The sequence below is a fragment of the Gossypium hirsutum genome, chromosome D03, assembly GCF_007990345.1.
Source record: "Gossypium hirsutum isolate 1008001.06 chromosome D03, Gossypium_hirsutum_v2.1, whole genome shotgun sequence".
Taxonomy (NCBI): domain Eukaryota; kingdom Viridiplantae; phylum Streptophyta; class Magnoliopsida; order Malvales; family Malvaceae; genus Gossypium; species Gossypium hirsutum.
In genome coordinates this window covers 151802-167923 of record NC_053439.1, presented here as the reverse complement: position 1 = coordinate 167923, position 16122 = coordinate 151802, and the positions used below count along the sequence as shown (strand labels likewise).

Below are 16122 nucleotides of genomic sequence, written 5' to 3'. Positions count from 1 at the left end.
CTTAACTCGATTTCAAATTTAGTCGAAATTTAATGTAGCTACAAGATAGATGATGGCATTAAAAAAAATTAATTTCATGAAAAATTAAAAAAATAATAATAAGGAAAGGAAAAAGTGCACAAATACATTCCTTTGAAGTTTTAAAGTGTATCCTATGAACAAAATGAATACCCTATAAAAGAAAAGAAAAGAAAAGAAAAGAAAAGAGAATGTTTCACTTCAGTCAAGTACTCTTGATTTTCACTGCTATACAAACATGGACATATATGTAAAAAATCAAACCTTTTTAATCCAAAACAATATTATATGCTATATAGGAGATATCATTTGTCTTCTTGTTCTTTAGTGCGCAGCAGTTCTCTTGCCATGGAAGAGAATGATTTAGCATTATCTTGCATCTCTGTAGTCTTCAAGCTGATTCCCTGCCCAACCCATGTTACAACATTTCATTACATTTTTCATCCATTTGATGTCATGAATAAAACACTAATATCAATCAATTATGCTCCTCAAAAACTTCATCATTACACAAAAACAGTACCTGCAACTTTCTCAAATTTTCCTGCAGCTTGCTTTCTGCCATTTTAGCTGCACTTGATTCCTGCACCCATGGATAAAAGGACAATCATGGTTATCTTGTTTTAACACAGGTACTACATCCAAGGTGACTTGAGGACTATGTTTTACAACGATAGCATCATCAAAACTCAAGCTAACCTATACACGTTGTGGAAACTAACGAATCAAACACATTCAGGATGTTTGCATTTAGCAAATACTTACACCTTGCAAAGAAAACCCATATTTTTTCTTGATTTGATCAACAGCACTGGACTTCTCATCTTGCTGCTGCTCTTCTTTGGTGATGGGTTTCTCATTTTTAACCTTCATCTGCTTCAGCTTACCTGAAAAATATGAAATAATTTGTCGTCAAGCGAATACACTGATGGGGGTTTGTTGATTCAAGAACATGAAATGACACTGACCTGCTGTGAAAGCCTGAAATTTAAGTTTATGCTTATTAAGAGTTGCTAGGATATTCTGTTCTTTGGGTTTCTCTCCAGGATCATCAAGGTCAATATCATCTTCAAAGAAGGGAAACCAAAACGTGAAAAAAGAATTTATTAAGCTGATGCAAGAACTTGTCACTCACCATACGCATAGCCAACTCATACAGTATGCAATATATCATGATTCCTGCAACATGGTTACCTATGTTTAAGTCTATTTCATCCTCATCCACAGCCTGGTTATCTTTATTCTCAACCTCGCATGGAAAATTAGCAGTCGAAAAGATGGTAGAAAGCTCTTCAATACTTTCTTTAGTATCTTCTGTTTCCATTTCAGGTGCATGCTTTTTACTGCCAGTTATGTCTTTGAGGACAGAGCCAAAAAGTCCCTGACATGCCAAATAAGTAACAATTTGGGGACAATCTTCAGTTTCAGAAGGTTGTCTAGAATGCAGAGACCAAGCAGTGCAATCTATAATCTACCTTTTTCTTTTCCTTCTGAACTGTGGCTCCAGAGGCAGGCACTTCCTGAGTAAGCATTAGATCTTTCCTATAGACACGGCTGATAAAGTCCAAATTCCTATGAAAAAAAATTAATACTGAATTATGTCCTTGTCATAATGCTACTGCAGATACATAAGACAAGAAAAAGGGGAAGCTTAAGAGTCTTTTTGAACCCCATTTTTAGTTTCATAAACATTTAGACGAATAGAAAGCATAACAGGAAGAAAATGATGATTTTTTTAATGGAAAATAATATGATAGCATTGGCTCTATTTGCATGTTCAAATTTCCTATGAAAGGTATGGAATAAGAGTGTTCTCCTTCCAAGTAGGGTGTAGGGATAGCCTTTTTGTCAGTACATAGCAGAAAAAAATAGTTACAAAGATAAGATAATCGCATAGACTACTTAAAGGAACATAAACCACCTAAAAGTTTCCCTCTGGAGCAGAACTGAGAGAATGAAGAATTCTTGATCACCATTCACCTGTTAAAGGGAGTAAAAGAGTAAAACAAAACTATATCCTCAAAGTTAAAATTATATGAACATGAAGTAATAAAATTATTAGTTATGTTGTACCATTACAACATCTCCAGAATTTGAAGAGCACATTGAGCTATCAGATAATGAATTTGGTTTTGGTGCAGAATATCTGAAACCTCTGATTGAAGTTTCCTTGAACAAGGATAATTCTGGCAAGGACCTTATATTACACAGCACAATGTTGACATGCATGAGACCAAGTCCAGAAATAAATTTGCAAAAAATACATTATTTTATTTGGCATAAATCGAATCATAAAAACTCAGACTAATATATGACCATCACCTTATTTCAACTTTTCCACTAGTGAAAAGGAGCATAAGGCCAACATCAGAAGCAGTATAAAAGGTTGATGCCCAGCAGCAAGAAGTGGAATGAAACTTCTTCTTGTAGTGAACTTTTTTGACTCCCTGAGTCAAAGAGAAAGGTGTTAAGTATACCCCATTTTGTTTTGAAGGGCAGGGTGAGGCTGGGCAAAAATGACGAGTACGTATAAAAATAATGTGCTGATTACCTGAATGGTATGAGTCAAGGAATAGACATATGCAGCCTTCTCAGAGCATACGAGTATGAAAGATTGCTTTTGTATGCCTTCCTCAATAGGACTACCAGTCGATAAATTTGCTCCTCTAACTGCTATATCCTGCCAATCTGCAGAATGTAAATAAGAATTACTTTTTCACCAAGTTCTATGACGTTTGACAAAAAAAAAAAAAAACAAAAACAAAAACAGAACTAAATGGATCATGCTATCTAGTACTTATTTTAGGAAGAAAACTGAAAGTAGCACATACCCAATATATGCATAAATAGGGCTCTTGAGGGTTTCTTGGGTTGAACCATGCTAGCACTCAGCATGTTCCCAGAATCACTATCGAAGGCCAAAACTGATGAATCCTTTGTTGCAACCACCAAAACATTCTTCTCAAAATTTTGCAGACTGCAGGTTTTAAACTGCATCGAGATGATGCCAGGACTGATATCACTTGCAATATGACTTTGAAATATGATATTGAGACCTTCAGTGTCAACAAGTGAAACCTGTTTATAAGAGTTAAAATTATTACACTAACACGCCACTGTTATTTCATCCAATATCAGATGAACGTCCAAAAGTTTCAAAACAACTAAGAATCGAAAGAAAATAAGCTTACATCTCCATGGTCATTTCCAATGGCAACATGTCTTGTGTTCTGGCATATGGCTAAAGAGAGTACAGAACCATTAACCTTAATGACCTTTACACCCTGGATATGATTATTCCTTTTCTTTGTGCTTCCTGAACCAGAAAAGATTAAACAGAGAGAAAAAAAGAGATATATCATGGTGCTCACTTTTAGGAAATATTAATTGCAGAAAATAAGTTAGCAATGGAGATCTAAAACTTGATAGAACATCTGAACGACATTTCTCATAGATGACTAAACTACTTCTCATTCATACTTATGTTTCAAGATCAAATTAAAAAAAAGGAAAAGATTAGTTTGTTGCACATATAGATGAAGAACAAAAACAGGAAGATGACCAATGTATCCAAAAACAACAGCTAAACCCAACTTCAAAACCTTTCAGTCCAAAGGTATACTTAACTATACCTTGGAAAGATATGAAACTGTTTTCTGCTGTATATGGCTCTGGCTTAAACTTAAAGAAGCGGACCTGAAGTACTCATAATAGGAGAAAAAAATAGTTAGATAACAGAAGAAATCATTTACTTCAATGAAACTATCCCAGTTGATTTTACCGTTCCACTCTGGTCACCAGAAATGATAATCCTAGAGTTTCCATCAAAATATAGTGCTGTCACTGGTATACCACTTAAAGAAAAGTCATCTTCACTCTGCATTAAGAAAAAAGGTAAAATAAAAACAAGCAAAAGCACCACCTAACCAATTGGCAATAATCTAGAAATCAATATTTTTAATTAAAACAATCCATCTGGAAGCTTGCAAGCTTAATGCAGCATGGAAACTAGAAATCAATATGACCTGTTGCTTTAATGACAGAATTGGTATAGGAAAGTGGCATGATATATCCCAAAAGTTGATGGCTCCATCACTGTGTCCAGTTATGTACAGATTTTTTATCTTCCCAAATCCACTAAATTGGTACGTGTTTGAATGACCTCCATCTTTTGACTTTGTCTCCAAGGGAACAAGTGATGGAATATCCTTGACAACTAGAATGTAATCCTGCAAGACCCGAGAAAATGCATATGTAGCAGCAACCAAATTTAGACAAGTTGCTTTTAAAAGAGAGAAATGACAATTGCAGCAGAACAGAAAACGAATATTCCAATTAACTTACCTCATCCGAACTTAATGCATAAGGGTTTTCAGTGATGAGTTTTGCTATGGTGATGCTTGAATCTACAAATGGCATCTTTACCATTACCTTCTTTGGGAGGGAGGGTGGAGACCTTGATTGGCATTGCAGAAGATACTTCTCAATTGAGCAATCATCATACATATACATATTTCCTGATTTGCCAATCAGAAGGAGAAGATCTTGTTTAACTTTGCTTTGCTCAGTAGTACTTAAAGTGATCATCATGTCCAAACAAGGCTCAGACAAATGAAGCCCAAGTTTAATTGTGCGAGTTTCAGTATGCTCGTTCAATAAGATTACCTGCCTCATCATAACCTTACTAGTCAAAAATTACATCCAATAATAGAATTAAGGTTTTTCAAGTTAAAATGACTGGATAGCTTAACTGGGCTAAAAGTTCAAGCAAAATATTAAAAGAATAAGGTGTATTGCCATCCATAGATAACGATAATAAAACATCTAAGTACCTGCAGCAGGCTTGTGGAGGCTACATCAGAGGCACCCATGACATACAATCGAGTGGCTTTTGCATCAGCATAAGCCCATTTTAAAGATGCTATTGGTGTTTTTTCTGATTTAAATCCAAGAATGAGTTTACAAAAGGGAGTATTTTGAATACCAATTTCAGATTGCTTTGAGGTAGGAACGCTCCATATGAGAACTTCTCCATTATCGTAACCAACAGCAACTTTACTACCAAAAGGGCACACCCAGCATGCAGAAGTCACATGTTTTGCTTCATTATGTACTGATTGGAACATACTTCCACCAGTAACCAAAATAGATTTGCATTCTCTAATTTCCCACAAAGTCATAAAGCCGTCTTTAAATATTATAAGAATTCTGTATAGAATTGAGCCACACGTGAGAAAACACTGACTGCTAACATAACACATTAAAGTTTGAACAAAAGGTTAAGAAATGAAGTATAGAAACACAAATGCGTTTAGAGGCGGGAAATCCTCACTATAGGAGTCAACGGTACTTGAAAATTGGCATCTCACAAGAACTTAAGTTATAAACGAAAATTAACAGAATCAGAAAGTAAAAGTACCTTTTGCTTTCAGCTGTTGGCTGAGGAAGTATGGAGATAACAGCCCTATCAGCTAAAACTTCCGTTGGATTTCCTAAACAAGATGGTTAATCAAGTTAAATTAAACCACTAATGTAAGACACGATACCACAAAGTAAACTTTCAGAATAGCTGCAAACAACGTTCAATAGCAACAGAACTAAGACATCAAAAAGTAAGTCCCGTAGTTAGAGAGGGTCGATATTGATGATACAGAGCTTTCTTTTACAAATAAATAGTTAACTTCAAAGTTTGGCTTAGTAGGTAGCTAGGAAAGGACCCATTAGTAAATTCCAAGTGCATCAAGTAGCATGCTTTATTCCTTTCAGAGTGTTTTGTTATCAGGGACATCATAATGATGCCACTGTCATCCAAGCCTTGCAGAGAGTAAACAAGAACATCTCAAAGGTAACACTTGAACCTAGTCAAGTTTATTTGTTAAAAGATTATGCCACCATTATGCTTAACAACACACTTCAAATCTTAAGCAGATATGTAGTACTCTTTACCATGAGAAGCTGAGAAAGGTATAGTGTATTTCATTTGCATAACATGGCAGACTTCTTGTTCAATCTTAAAAACCTTGATGTTGCCTTCAGAATCTCCAACATACCTGCAAAATCAGATATATTCAAACGCTGCATTTGCATATCTTAAAGTTGAAAAAAACTTCAGTAGAGCTAAGAACCTAAGATAGACTTACATGTAGGGACCAGCTTGCATAACTGTGAAAGAAGTAATTTCTTCTTTAAAGACATGTACATGAGACAAGAGCCTCCTTTCCAAGTCCCAAACCTACATTACAGTTTCCAAAGAAAAATGAATCCCCATAGGGGAAAGAAAACATATTTATAGGAAAAATATAGGGCAAGCAAACGTAGTCAATACTGATTCTGATGACAGTAACTGTAGACTACTGTCATAACTAAGCTGACTAGACTCAGCAAGTAACTTGCCTCGATATGGTTCTTGAGATTTACATTTAGTAGGATGCCTTGATTCTGGACGAACTGAAAAGAAAGTATGATTCATATTAGTAACTCTGGATAACTTGATTTAAAATAAAAATAGGTTTTACAAGGCAAAACGAAATACTGATATAGCATTATTAAGGATAATTAGATGTGTATCAGAAGAACCACAATTGAATGTCACAAAATACCTCCAAAAACTTGCTTGGAACTGTGTCATCAGATTCAAGTAGAGCTTGAGAGTTATCTTTCCCAAAGAGTTTAATTCTGCCATCCCTGAAAATGAAAATTTGTTTAAAATAAAGTAAACTTGTTATTTCCATACAATCAGATTCCAGATACATCAGCATTGCTCAATGGGAAAGGATATCCAAGCATTATCCTTTTGATGAAGTGAAAAGTGACTTCATGAAAATGTGTAATACTTATGAAGCAAGCAATTCTTTGGTGCCATTCAAGAGAGGGAAAAGAAGCTTACGTAGTAGATATTGCAAGTATCTTTTGAATGGAATCATAAGCAAACATGCAACAACCCAATGGGATCCCGTAATGAAATACCAAATGTGGGTCCACATCACTAGCTTTCAAACCATCAGAATTCACTCCAGGCTGCAATAGAAACAGTCATAGAGTCATAAGCTAGTCACACTTGCTAACTGTTAAACGAACAGATAATTCAGTAGTTCTACAACGACATGAAGTTATAAGACAGTCATCTTGACCCAAGCTTTATCAGCCACTAATCTCATCCAATTTTATTGTAAATAAATAAATAAAGTTGCTTTTGAGTGGGTCCCTAGCAGACAAAACAGAGTAAATTGAGATTAAAATGAATTGGATGGAGGTCCCATCAGATCTTACTTGCAATAAAGACAGCACCGCCCATCACATGGACAGGTTTGACTGCTTATTTCTTTAATTATCACCCACCAAATCAAAGATAAGTATCCTAAGTTTTGTTAATTACTAGGTTACTCTAAGTATCCATTCGGATAGAAATGAGAGAAGCCTACATCCAATGCCCCAGCAGCTAAAGACATGGCACCAAACGTTTTAGGACAAGCTTTCTTTTGTTGTATACTTATATTATTACGAGCAATTTTTGTAATGGTCGTTAAATGTGGATTTGGCATGGGGATCTAACATTTAGCAAGGAATCTTCATCAAAGCTCTTAACATGGGATTGGGAAGGATGGACTAAAAGGGGGGGGGGACCCGAAGTCTTAACTTTCTCAAATTTCTACTATGACTAAAAATATACTAAAAACAGCAATGCATCTAGTTCTTGTAACTATAGCTGATTTGCAATTAGTTTAAACTATAAAAAGAACACTCAGAATCGAAATCTCAGTAGCTTAAACTATAGTTTTTATTTCAGAAAAAAGAAAGAAAAATGGATAATCGAAAACTATGGAATCTAAAAAGAAAACTGAAAACACATACTATCAGAAAAGAAGAGGGCAGCACAATGTCGAAAAAATAAATTATTGAGTGATAAGTAGGATTAAAAAAAAGGCCGAGGATGAAGAGAAGAGAAGCAAAGAAATCCTAGTGATTTTCTTTCTTTCCATCTGGGTGCGTGAAGCAAGAAAGAGAGGAGAGATTGAGGGAAGCTATTACCTTCTTGGAAATAGAAGCCTTCTCCACTAGCAGCTTCTTCACATTAACAAACATGGATTCTCCTGCTTGCTTCTTCCTAATCCAACAACAGCGTTTGAATCCCAAGGCCAATTGCAGAAGTAAAGTGTATGTAACTCCAAATTCTGCTTTGAGAAAACCGACTTTTAAAAGCTTCCTAGAAAGGTGATTGATGAGGTCAGGTGAGGGGAGGGACGGTTGATTACAGTTTCTTCAAAGCGGACAAATCAAGACGAGTTTTGTTTCTTTTTTATTATTAACGTTAGCCAGGTGGAGGAGGTTGATTAGCTTCTCTCAATTTTTGTTTTTGGACAGTAAATTAATGGCGGGGGATGGTCGTCTTGTCTTTGGCTTCCTACTACACGTGGTGCAATCACTATGGGGTTGTTAATACGAGACTGCCCATTCCCAAACCAAAACTACGTCTGGTCTGCTATTTAAATAAATAATTTTGCAATATCCAAAAGAGAAGAATGCATGTCATTTTGGTTAAGTGGAGCAAATAAAGATAATTTCTTAACACAAAAATAACTGTCTATCTATTCCATTACTCTTTAATTATTAATATGCATAAATTAGGAAAGTATTATGGTAACCGATCATAACGTTTATTCTCTTAATTATTTTACCTAAAAACTCCTTTCCAAATTTGTCAATGGGATGGGCTCTTGATTTGATTAACAGCTAAAGCCCATTGTAGCCTCGTAGATTCTGATTGTTGGGTCCTGAATGCCCATGCCCTAGTGAGGTGGCCTGCACTGCAGATGGAACTCCACCTAACCTTCACCTTTGTAAACTATGGCCCAATAGTTTATGAACCGTTTAATTTAATATTTAGTACCTAAACTTGATAATTTTTTTAATTTAATATTTAAAATTTTTTTCAATTTGATACCTTAATTTGACAAATTGTTTTGCCACATGCAGTCATACATTAGTTATCTTTTGTGTTCTCGTAAAAAAAACTAACATTATTAGTGTTCTCAAGGTAATTTGTATTGCATTTGATAAGTTTACATACCAAATTAGATAAAAAAATTTAGATATCAAATTAAAAGAAAAATTAAACAAAAATTTAAATAAAAAATTAAGCATCAAAATAGAAAAATGTGTCACTAAATGGAGAGAAATTATATATGTTTATTAAACGAAGCATACTTAAACATAAAATGTTGGATGATAAAGATGCAGTGGCCCACAGCAGCTGAAGTAAAATGAGTACTAGTACATTCCCATTTCCCAATCCCGCCCCCAAGAGATGAGAATAATAATAAACGAAAAACACGTGTCTTGGCCCGACCAGACCTAATTAAGCTTTTGGTTTCAAACTGATGCATGGAATGATTACATAAGTAGATAACTCTATGTCATCATCTTCTTTGAGTTGTAAGGCTTCTGCCTTTTTCACACATTCCTTACTTCTTCTTCTTCTTTTTAATTTTGAAAAAAGGTTGATTCATTATGAAACGGAATGTGGTGACTGACAACTTTCTTTATTTATGTAATTAACCAAGATGAATGGTCATGAGGAATAAAAGGGTAGCCGAAAGGCATTGCTATCATCTCTTTACATATTCATGTGATGTGAGTACTATAATATACTCAAACCAACTGTTCTTCTACCTTTCAATTTCTAGTTAGGATAATGGGTCAAGACGTGGGAAGCTTTCAACTAATTTTTTAATAAAAGAACCAATTTATTCTTACAATAATTAATTTATCATAAAAAATTAGAGGGAAAAAGATAGATTTGTATGGTGTATGATGTGAACATTACCCTTCAACTGTCTACAAAATTAGAAAGTTGATTATATATCCAAAATAAAATTTAAAGGGAATACTGAAAGGTTTAGTTGGGTGAGCAGGTTGTACGTACTAATCTGGTGAGGTCAGCAAGCATTGTGTGGTGTTTATGAGCTGTTAGGGAGATGAGATTCTCCATTTAGTTCACAACTATTGATATTTGGACGTCAATCATTAAATATATACCAGATTAGATCTCATTTCTTTTATTTATTACAGGGAATTATAAGTATTCCTTAAAAGATGAAAACTTGATAGTTAGAACTTGTCATGTTATAGAATCAGAATTTAGTTAGAAGCAACCAAGCAAACATGTCTGAATGTCTCTGTAAATAAAAATACTCTGCAATGACAGCAATGGGTATTAATAATTGGAGTACTTTGGGTCTTTCTTTTCTATCCTCCACCCTTAGGCATAGCCCACAGGCATTGAAAGAAAAGAAAAATGAGTGATTATTATCATCAATGAATAATGCATTTAAATGCCCGTCTTCCCTTTATTTATTTATCATTAAGGAATAATACTTTTTATTAATAAAATGATAAAAAAAACAGTTGCCACAAAACTTTTCCTGTACCATCATCATCATCATTATCAATTTTGATTATTAAGTCTTCGCCTCTGTTTCTGCCTCTGCCATGCATCAATTATCATTCAAACCTTAGCTTTCATTTCCAGCTCTTATTCAATTCCCTTTGTCTCTCTGTGTAGCTTCCTTCCTCATTTCCATCTCCATCATCCACCCGACACCGTTTCCATGATATGCCTCTTCATTTTACTCCACTTCTTCCTTAGCATTCAACAATGGCTTCTGCTCGCTCTCTCATATTAATCCCTTCTCTCTGAAAAACAAAGGGTACGTTCTTTTTTTTTTACTTCAGTTCGCTTCGTTTCAGATGCTTCTTTCTGAAAAATGGAAGCTTTGAATTGCTTCCGGTTTCATGGGGAATGAATCGAGAAGCTGGTTCCAGTTTTTAGCTTTATGGGGTCTTAAACAATGGGAAAATACTGGGTTTTGTGGTCTTGACTCGATGATGTTATCTTATCTTTTGGCAGAGTTTTGTTCAAACTTGAAAAAACAAAAATAAAAAGCTCTCCTAAATTTAGGCAGAACTGTTGCCTTGTTCATCCTAATGAATTGTGCTAGCTTAAGCTTTAGTAAAAGAAGGGTGTTAATTGTCTGTCTTTTCCATGTTTGTCTTTATGCTCAGCTGTCATGAGTTGTGTACATCTTCATCTTTCCTTCTTTCCATTACTGAATAGCTATTAGCTCTTATGATTTATGAGAAATTGATTAAACTGGGCTAAATTCAGTGAAATCTCTGCATACCCCATTAAAACAAAAAGGGTAATGCACTAATACTATGGATTAGAGTCCATTCTTCTTATATGTGATAAGCTTTTTGTTCAGCCATATTTGTTGAGGTAGTATAATCAATGTCTTCATTGATTTCTGGGCAATAAGTTCCTTGTTGGCTTTACAGGAAATTATCCAAGTGCGTGATTTTCTTCAATGTAGGGAGTGATAAGAAGTAAATGCAAATGATTTGGTAGATCCGTTGGCTCCATGGGAGGCTTTTTTCACTTTTTTGAGTTCAACCATAGCAACATGGCCAGAAAAATACTTGCACACAAGAGACACGTTGGTGGTAAATATTGTTCCTTTTTTTTTTATTCATTGGAAAAGTTCTTTAGTAAATTGCTTTGGATTCAGAATTTAGATATCTTTTGGTGATCCTTCTCGTGATTGAAGATACACTTGCATCTGTTAGTTATATTTCCATTCCAATTTTACAAACTATATCAGTAATAAAGTTGCTAGGAAGTAATGCAAGAAGAAACTCACGAGGTTCTTGTCAGCAAAAATGTTTTTGTTCATGGTTGAGCTAGTATACTAATTTTTAAGCATTGCTAGGGTCATTTCTGTAGATTATCATCTTCTTAAGTGGTAAGAGGGTATGTACCAAGAATGTTAATTCCTCCTAAAATGGGAATGGCATGATAACTTTCCATTTCTTTCTAGTTTTAGTTTCTACAATGCAATTCAATAATGCAGTTCATTTTGCCACTTTGCAGGTCTAGAAGCACCACGAAATAGCTTGGAGCTGCAACTAGAAAATTCTCAGAACTACTGCGCTGTAGATGATCTGCCGGTAATTTTTCCATCAAACGTAATATTTTTTTTAAACATCTGATACCATGTTACTATGTTCTTTGTATTGCATGACTCTGGTCTGATGATAGTGTCTAACTGGGTTGTCTTGAGAGTGATTGTGGAGAACTTCACCATTAAGCAGTGCCGAGTCTTGTCCAAGTGTGCGGTTATATGTATTTTTCAGTTTGACTTTGGTTTTCCCTTTCCCAGTATTCTAAGCTTTCGTTGTTTTGAACATTTGTTTTTGGTTAAAATCTTTGATCATCCTTCATTAATTTCCTATATAGTTTGGGTCAGACTAATGCTACTATGAGTATTAACTCAAACTGAAATAACATTATCATCTAAATATTTCTTAGGCATCTCTTTCTATCTCTCCCCGCTAAATGCATTTTATGTGAATTTCAGTGCTCTTATGAAGTTGAAGAAGACTGGGCAGCAAAGAACTATTGTCGAACTGAGGCTTCAATGAAGAAACTGATTAATGAGGAGATGTCCAAACAATCTAACACCAGACAAAATACACCTAGTATTGTTGCCCGGCTTATGGGAATGGATGCATTGCCTTTAGATTCAAAACCTATAGTAGTTCCATCAGTTGAGAAAAAGAATGATCATCAGCAAAGGGGAAAAAATGCAAAGGGTTCAGATGTCTATTTATCTTCTAACTCAAATTACTCGAAGAAAATGGATGTTGACTCAGTTTATGGTAGTCGAGACAGAGATGCAGAGAGATGGAGCACCGGCCAGGAGTTTGGAAAGCCAAGGCCTTGTGAACATCCTCAGGAGGAAGAATTGCAAAAATTTAAGAAAGAATTTGAGGCATGGCAAGCAGCCAGGCTTAGAGAATGTTCAAAGGTTGTTGATGTTGGAAGCATTTCTATGGCTCAAGAGAAACTGAGCAAGGAAAAGATGGCACATTATTCAGGTTCTGAAAGAGCAAAGCATGAGAAGCCTTTGGAATCTAAGAGGTTTGCAGTAAAAGAAAATATGTATGAGATGGGTTTGCATCGCAGACATAAATCAGAACCTTTTACAGCTGAGCAAAAAGAATCAAGAAGTCGATGCACAAATAAGGATTTTCAGCTACCTTCTATGATACATTATAACGAGAAAGTCGATGCTGCTCCAACAAGGATAGTGATCTTAAAGCCCGGTCCTGATAGGATATATGACCATGAAGAATCATGGACCAGTTCCTCTGGCACTTTAGATGAAAGAGCTAGTATAGAAGATTTCCTTGAGGAGGTAAGGGAACGACTAAAACTAGAACTGCAAGGTAAAACTCTTAAAAGGAGTTCTGTGATCAGAGGAAGTGGAATCGAAACCCCTTTCAATGAAAAGCCATCTGATCCAAGACAAATTGCTAAGCATATAGCAGAACAGGTCAGAGAAAATGTTAGTAAGGATCTTAAAATGAATTTAGTTCGATCAGAATCAACTAAATCATATAGAAGTTCAGTTCAGTTCAATGGACCAGGCTCCCCAGAGTTCATCAACAAAGATACAAGAACATTCTTGTCAGAGAGACTAAAGAATGTTCAAAAGCAAGAAACACAGTTGGATATACCAATTGTTTCCACTGGTAGATGTAGATTGCCTGTGTTTGAGAATGGAAGGGACAGGCTAAAGCAAATAGAAGATTTCCCTAAGTCTGGAAATGAGCAGAGCTACTGGGAAATTGTTAAAGATGAACAAGAAATGCAAACCAGATCTTTCAGGCATGGAGATGATGTTGGGTTGCTAAATAGGGAATCGTCCACAAGAAATCTGATTAGGTCTTTGTCAGCACCAGTCTCGGGAACATCATTTGGGAAGCTGCTTTTAGAGGACCGCCATATTTTAACTGGGGCTCAGATTAGGAGGAAGCATGAAGGCATTGAGAATGTACAAGTGGATGTTGAAAAAAGGAAGAGAGAAAAGTTCAATTTGAAAGAGAAAGTTTCTAATATCAAGTATGGTTTGACACTTCGACGGAGGCTATTTGGCAGGAAGATTCAGTCAATGGTGGACACATATGGTGCCTATGATGGTCCTGTAAAAGATATATTGAGTGGACCAACAGTTATAAACTTCAGCGAGAGGCATGTAAGGGCACTTTTCCGGTTTCTTGTTTATAAATTAAGAGCTCGTTTAGATGCGTTTCCCATTTTGTTTTGTAATCAATATATCTTTGTTGTCTTAGGAGAATTCTACTGAGGTGCCTCCTAGCCCAGCATCTGTTTGCAGCAGCACAAATGAAGAATTTTGGAGGCAAGTGGATTATCCCAGCCCGATATCAACACATGATGTGACTTTAGGAGAAGAAAATGCAGTACAACAGGTTTTCAAAGAGATCAGTTCTAATTTGAATGGTATGCAACTTTCCCTTTAATTGCAACCTTTGGTCTAAGTTCTCTATTCCTTGATCACATAACTACATTTCTTGTATTGAATATGACATATATTACAGTGTAATGAATATGACATAACTACATTCCTTGATCACTAGCATTTTGCTCTTGTTTTCTTTGGATTATTGTTAAAATTATTGTACTACTTAAAACAAAATCCCAACCTGTTTCTCACTTTCTCTTTTGTTCACGTGGAAAGGAGAGACAGTTCAAAGATGTAAATTGCTGTATAGGAGCACCTTTGTTTTGCATACACGTGAGTGATATTATTGTTAATATAATGGATAGCTGTCAGCATAATCTCTGTCTAGATCTGGCACCTGATCATTCCAGTCCAATATTGCTACTGTCCACATAATGAAATGTTGCTACTGTCCACATAATGAACAACTACTTTTTGATATTAATGCAATGTATGACAATCTTCTTATTTATTGATTGATTACCAGAGTTGAGGAGGCAACTTAATGAACTCGAGTCTGATGGAGTGGATGACATATCAATTGAAAAGGAGTCTACTGAATCAGAAATGGGGGATATAGAGGACCAAGCAGAAGGCTATGTTAGGGACCTGCTTGTTGCTTCTGGTTTATACGGTGGATCATGTGACAAATCCTTATCTAGATGGGACCTGTTAGCGAAGCCTATCGGTGATGCTGTCTTTGAACAAGTGGAAGAATCATATAGAAAATCGGGCAAGGAAAATGATGAGAATGATAAGAAGGTAGATCGAAAGGTGTTGCTCGATTTGTTGAATGAAGCACTCTCAACCATACTTGGGCCACCAGTAACCCTGTCTCGGTTCAGGAGAAAGCTTGTTGGTTCCTCCATATTGCCGCCTCCACGAGGAAGGAAGTTATTGAATTCAGTGTGGGAAATTATCCAAACCAATTTATATCCTCCAAATGATAGATGCTACTACTCGCTCGATAGCATGGTGGCCCGGGATCTAGGTTCAACCCCTTGGTCTAGCTTGATGGATGAAGAAACTAATGTTTTGGTAAGAGAGGTGGAATGCTACATTATAGGCAACGTGGTTGAGGAAATTGTGAAGGACATGCATTAATGATGGTGCATACATTAACGAGGCTTTGGCTGCTGGTTATTAAATCTAATGTAGGAAAGTGGCATACACATGGAGATAACCCTGCTTTGCTTGTAAAGGTGAATATTGGGGGGAGATTCCCCGTCCATGTACATATTCTTTGCCGGGTGGGTTTGCAACGTATAGGTTAAGTTTGATCAGGTTTATACATACTGTACATGATTGATTGGTTGTATTATTAGAATTTTTATTTACAATGGAGAGAAACTAATAAATGTAACTTTTTGGTTCTTGATTCAGTTGCCTGTTTTGGCATTAAAACTGATATGATTGCTAATGAGAGCATATATTATTGGTTCTTCTTTTTCTTCTTTGGTATTTTTATCATATTTTTCTGTGAGTACACTTATGTTTTTCTTGTTTTTGGTAAAAGTATCATGGAGATATTTATTATTAGAGTCAAATTACATTTTGACCTATCTACTAAAAAAGTAGGTAAATTAGTCTCTGTACATTTGATAAAAAAGTAAATAGGTTTTTCTGTTAAAAATTTCATTAATTTCTACTATTAAAAATCGGTCCATGTACGTCAGCATGAGGTATAGGTAGCACGTCATATGTAACTATTTAGTTATTCTGATAGTCACGTCAGTTTTTAACT

The 16122-nt window shown here is 35.5% G+C and overlaps 2 protein-coding genes across 3 annotated transcripts; one reads left to right on the top strand and one right to left on the bottom strand.

Annotated features, from left to right (window-relative positions):
• Positions 1 to 99: 99 nt before the first annotated feature.
• Positions 100 to 8474, bottom strand: LOC107937790 (uncharacterized). The gene is made up of 24 exons (XM_016870766.2): positions 8047 to 8474; positions 6905 to 7035; positions 6618 to 6702; positions 6412 to 6465; positions 6159 to 6250; positions 5965 to 6068; positions 5438 to 5510; positions 4851 to 5226; positions 4363 to 4683; positions 4044 to 4247; positions 3800 to 3895; positions 3651 to 3714; positions 3210 to 3334; positions 2850 to 3096; positions 2570 to 2706; positions 2341 to 2465; positions 2092 to 2215; positions 1940 to 1998; positions 1494 to 1590; positions 1213 to 1399; positions 987 to 1085; positions 784 to 905; positions 542 to 601; positions 100 to 422 (listed from the first exon to the last, which is right to left on the bottom strand). The coding sequence occupies exons 1-24, from the start codon at positions 8098 to 8100 to the stop codon at positions 324 to 326; spliced, it is 3135 nt and encodes a 1044-aa protein (XP_016726255.2). The 5' UTR covers positions 8101 to 8474; the 3' UTR covers positions 100 to 323.
• A 1605-nt stretch (positions 8475 to 10079) lies between these two features.
• LOC107937841 (uncharacterized) lies at positions 10080 to 15820 on the top strand. Of its 2 annotated transcripts, none has more exons than XM_016870828.2 (6): positions 10080 to 10724; positions 11388 to 11517; positions 11945 to 12021; positions 12432 to 14111; positions 14209 to 14377; positions 14866 to 15820. In XM_016870828.2, the coding sequence occupies exons 2-6, from the start codon at positions 11436 to 11438 to the stop codon at positions 15480 to 15482; spliced, it is 2625 nt and encodes an 874-aa protein (XP_016726317.2). In that variant the 5' UTR covers positions 10080 to 10724; positions 11388 to 11435; the 3' UTR covers positions 15483 to 15820. The 2 variants fall into 2 exon arrangements, with proteins under 2 accessions (XP_016726317.2, XP_016726316.2); XM_016870827.2 differs by having other exon boundaries at positions 10208 to 10724; positions 11353 to 11517.
• The last annotated feature ends 302 nt before the right edge of the window (positions 15821 to 16122 follow it).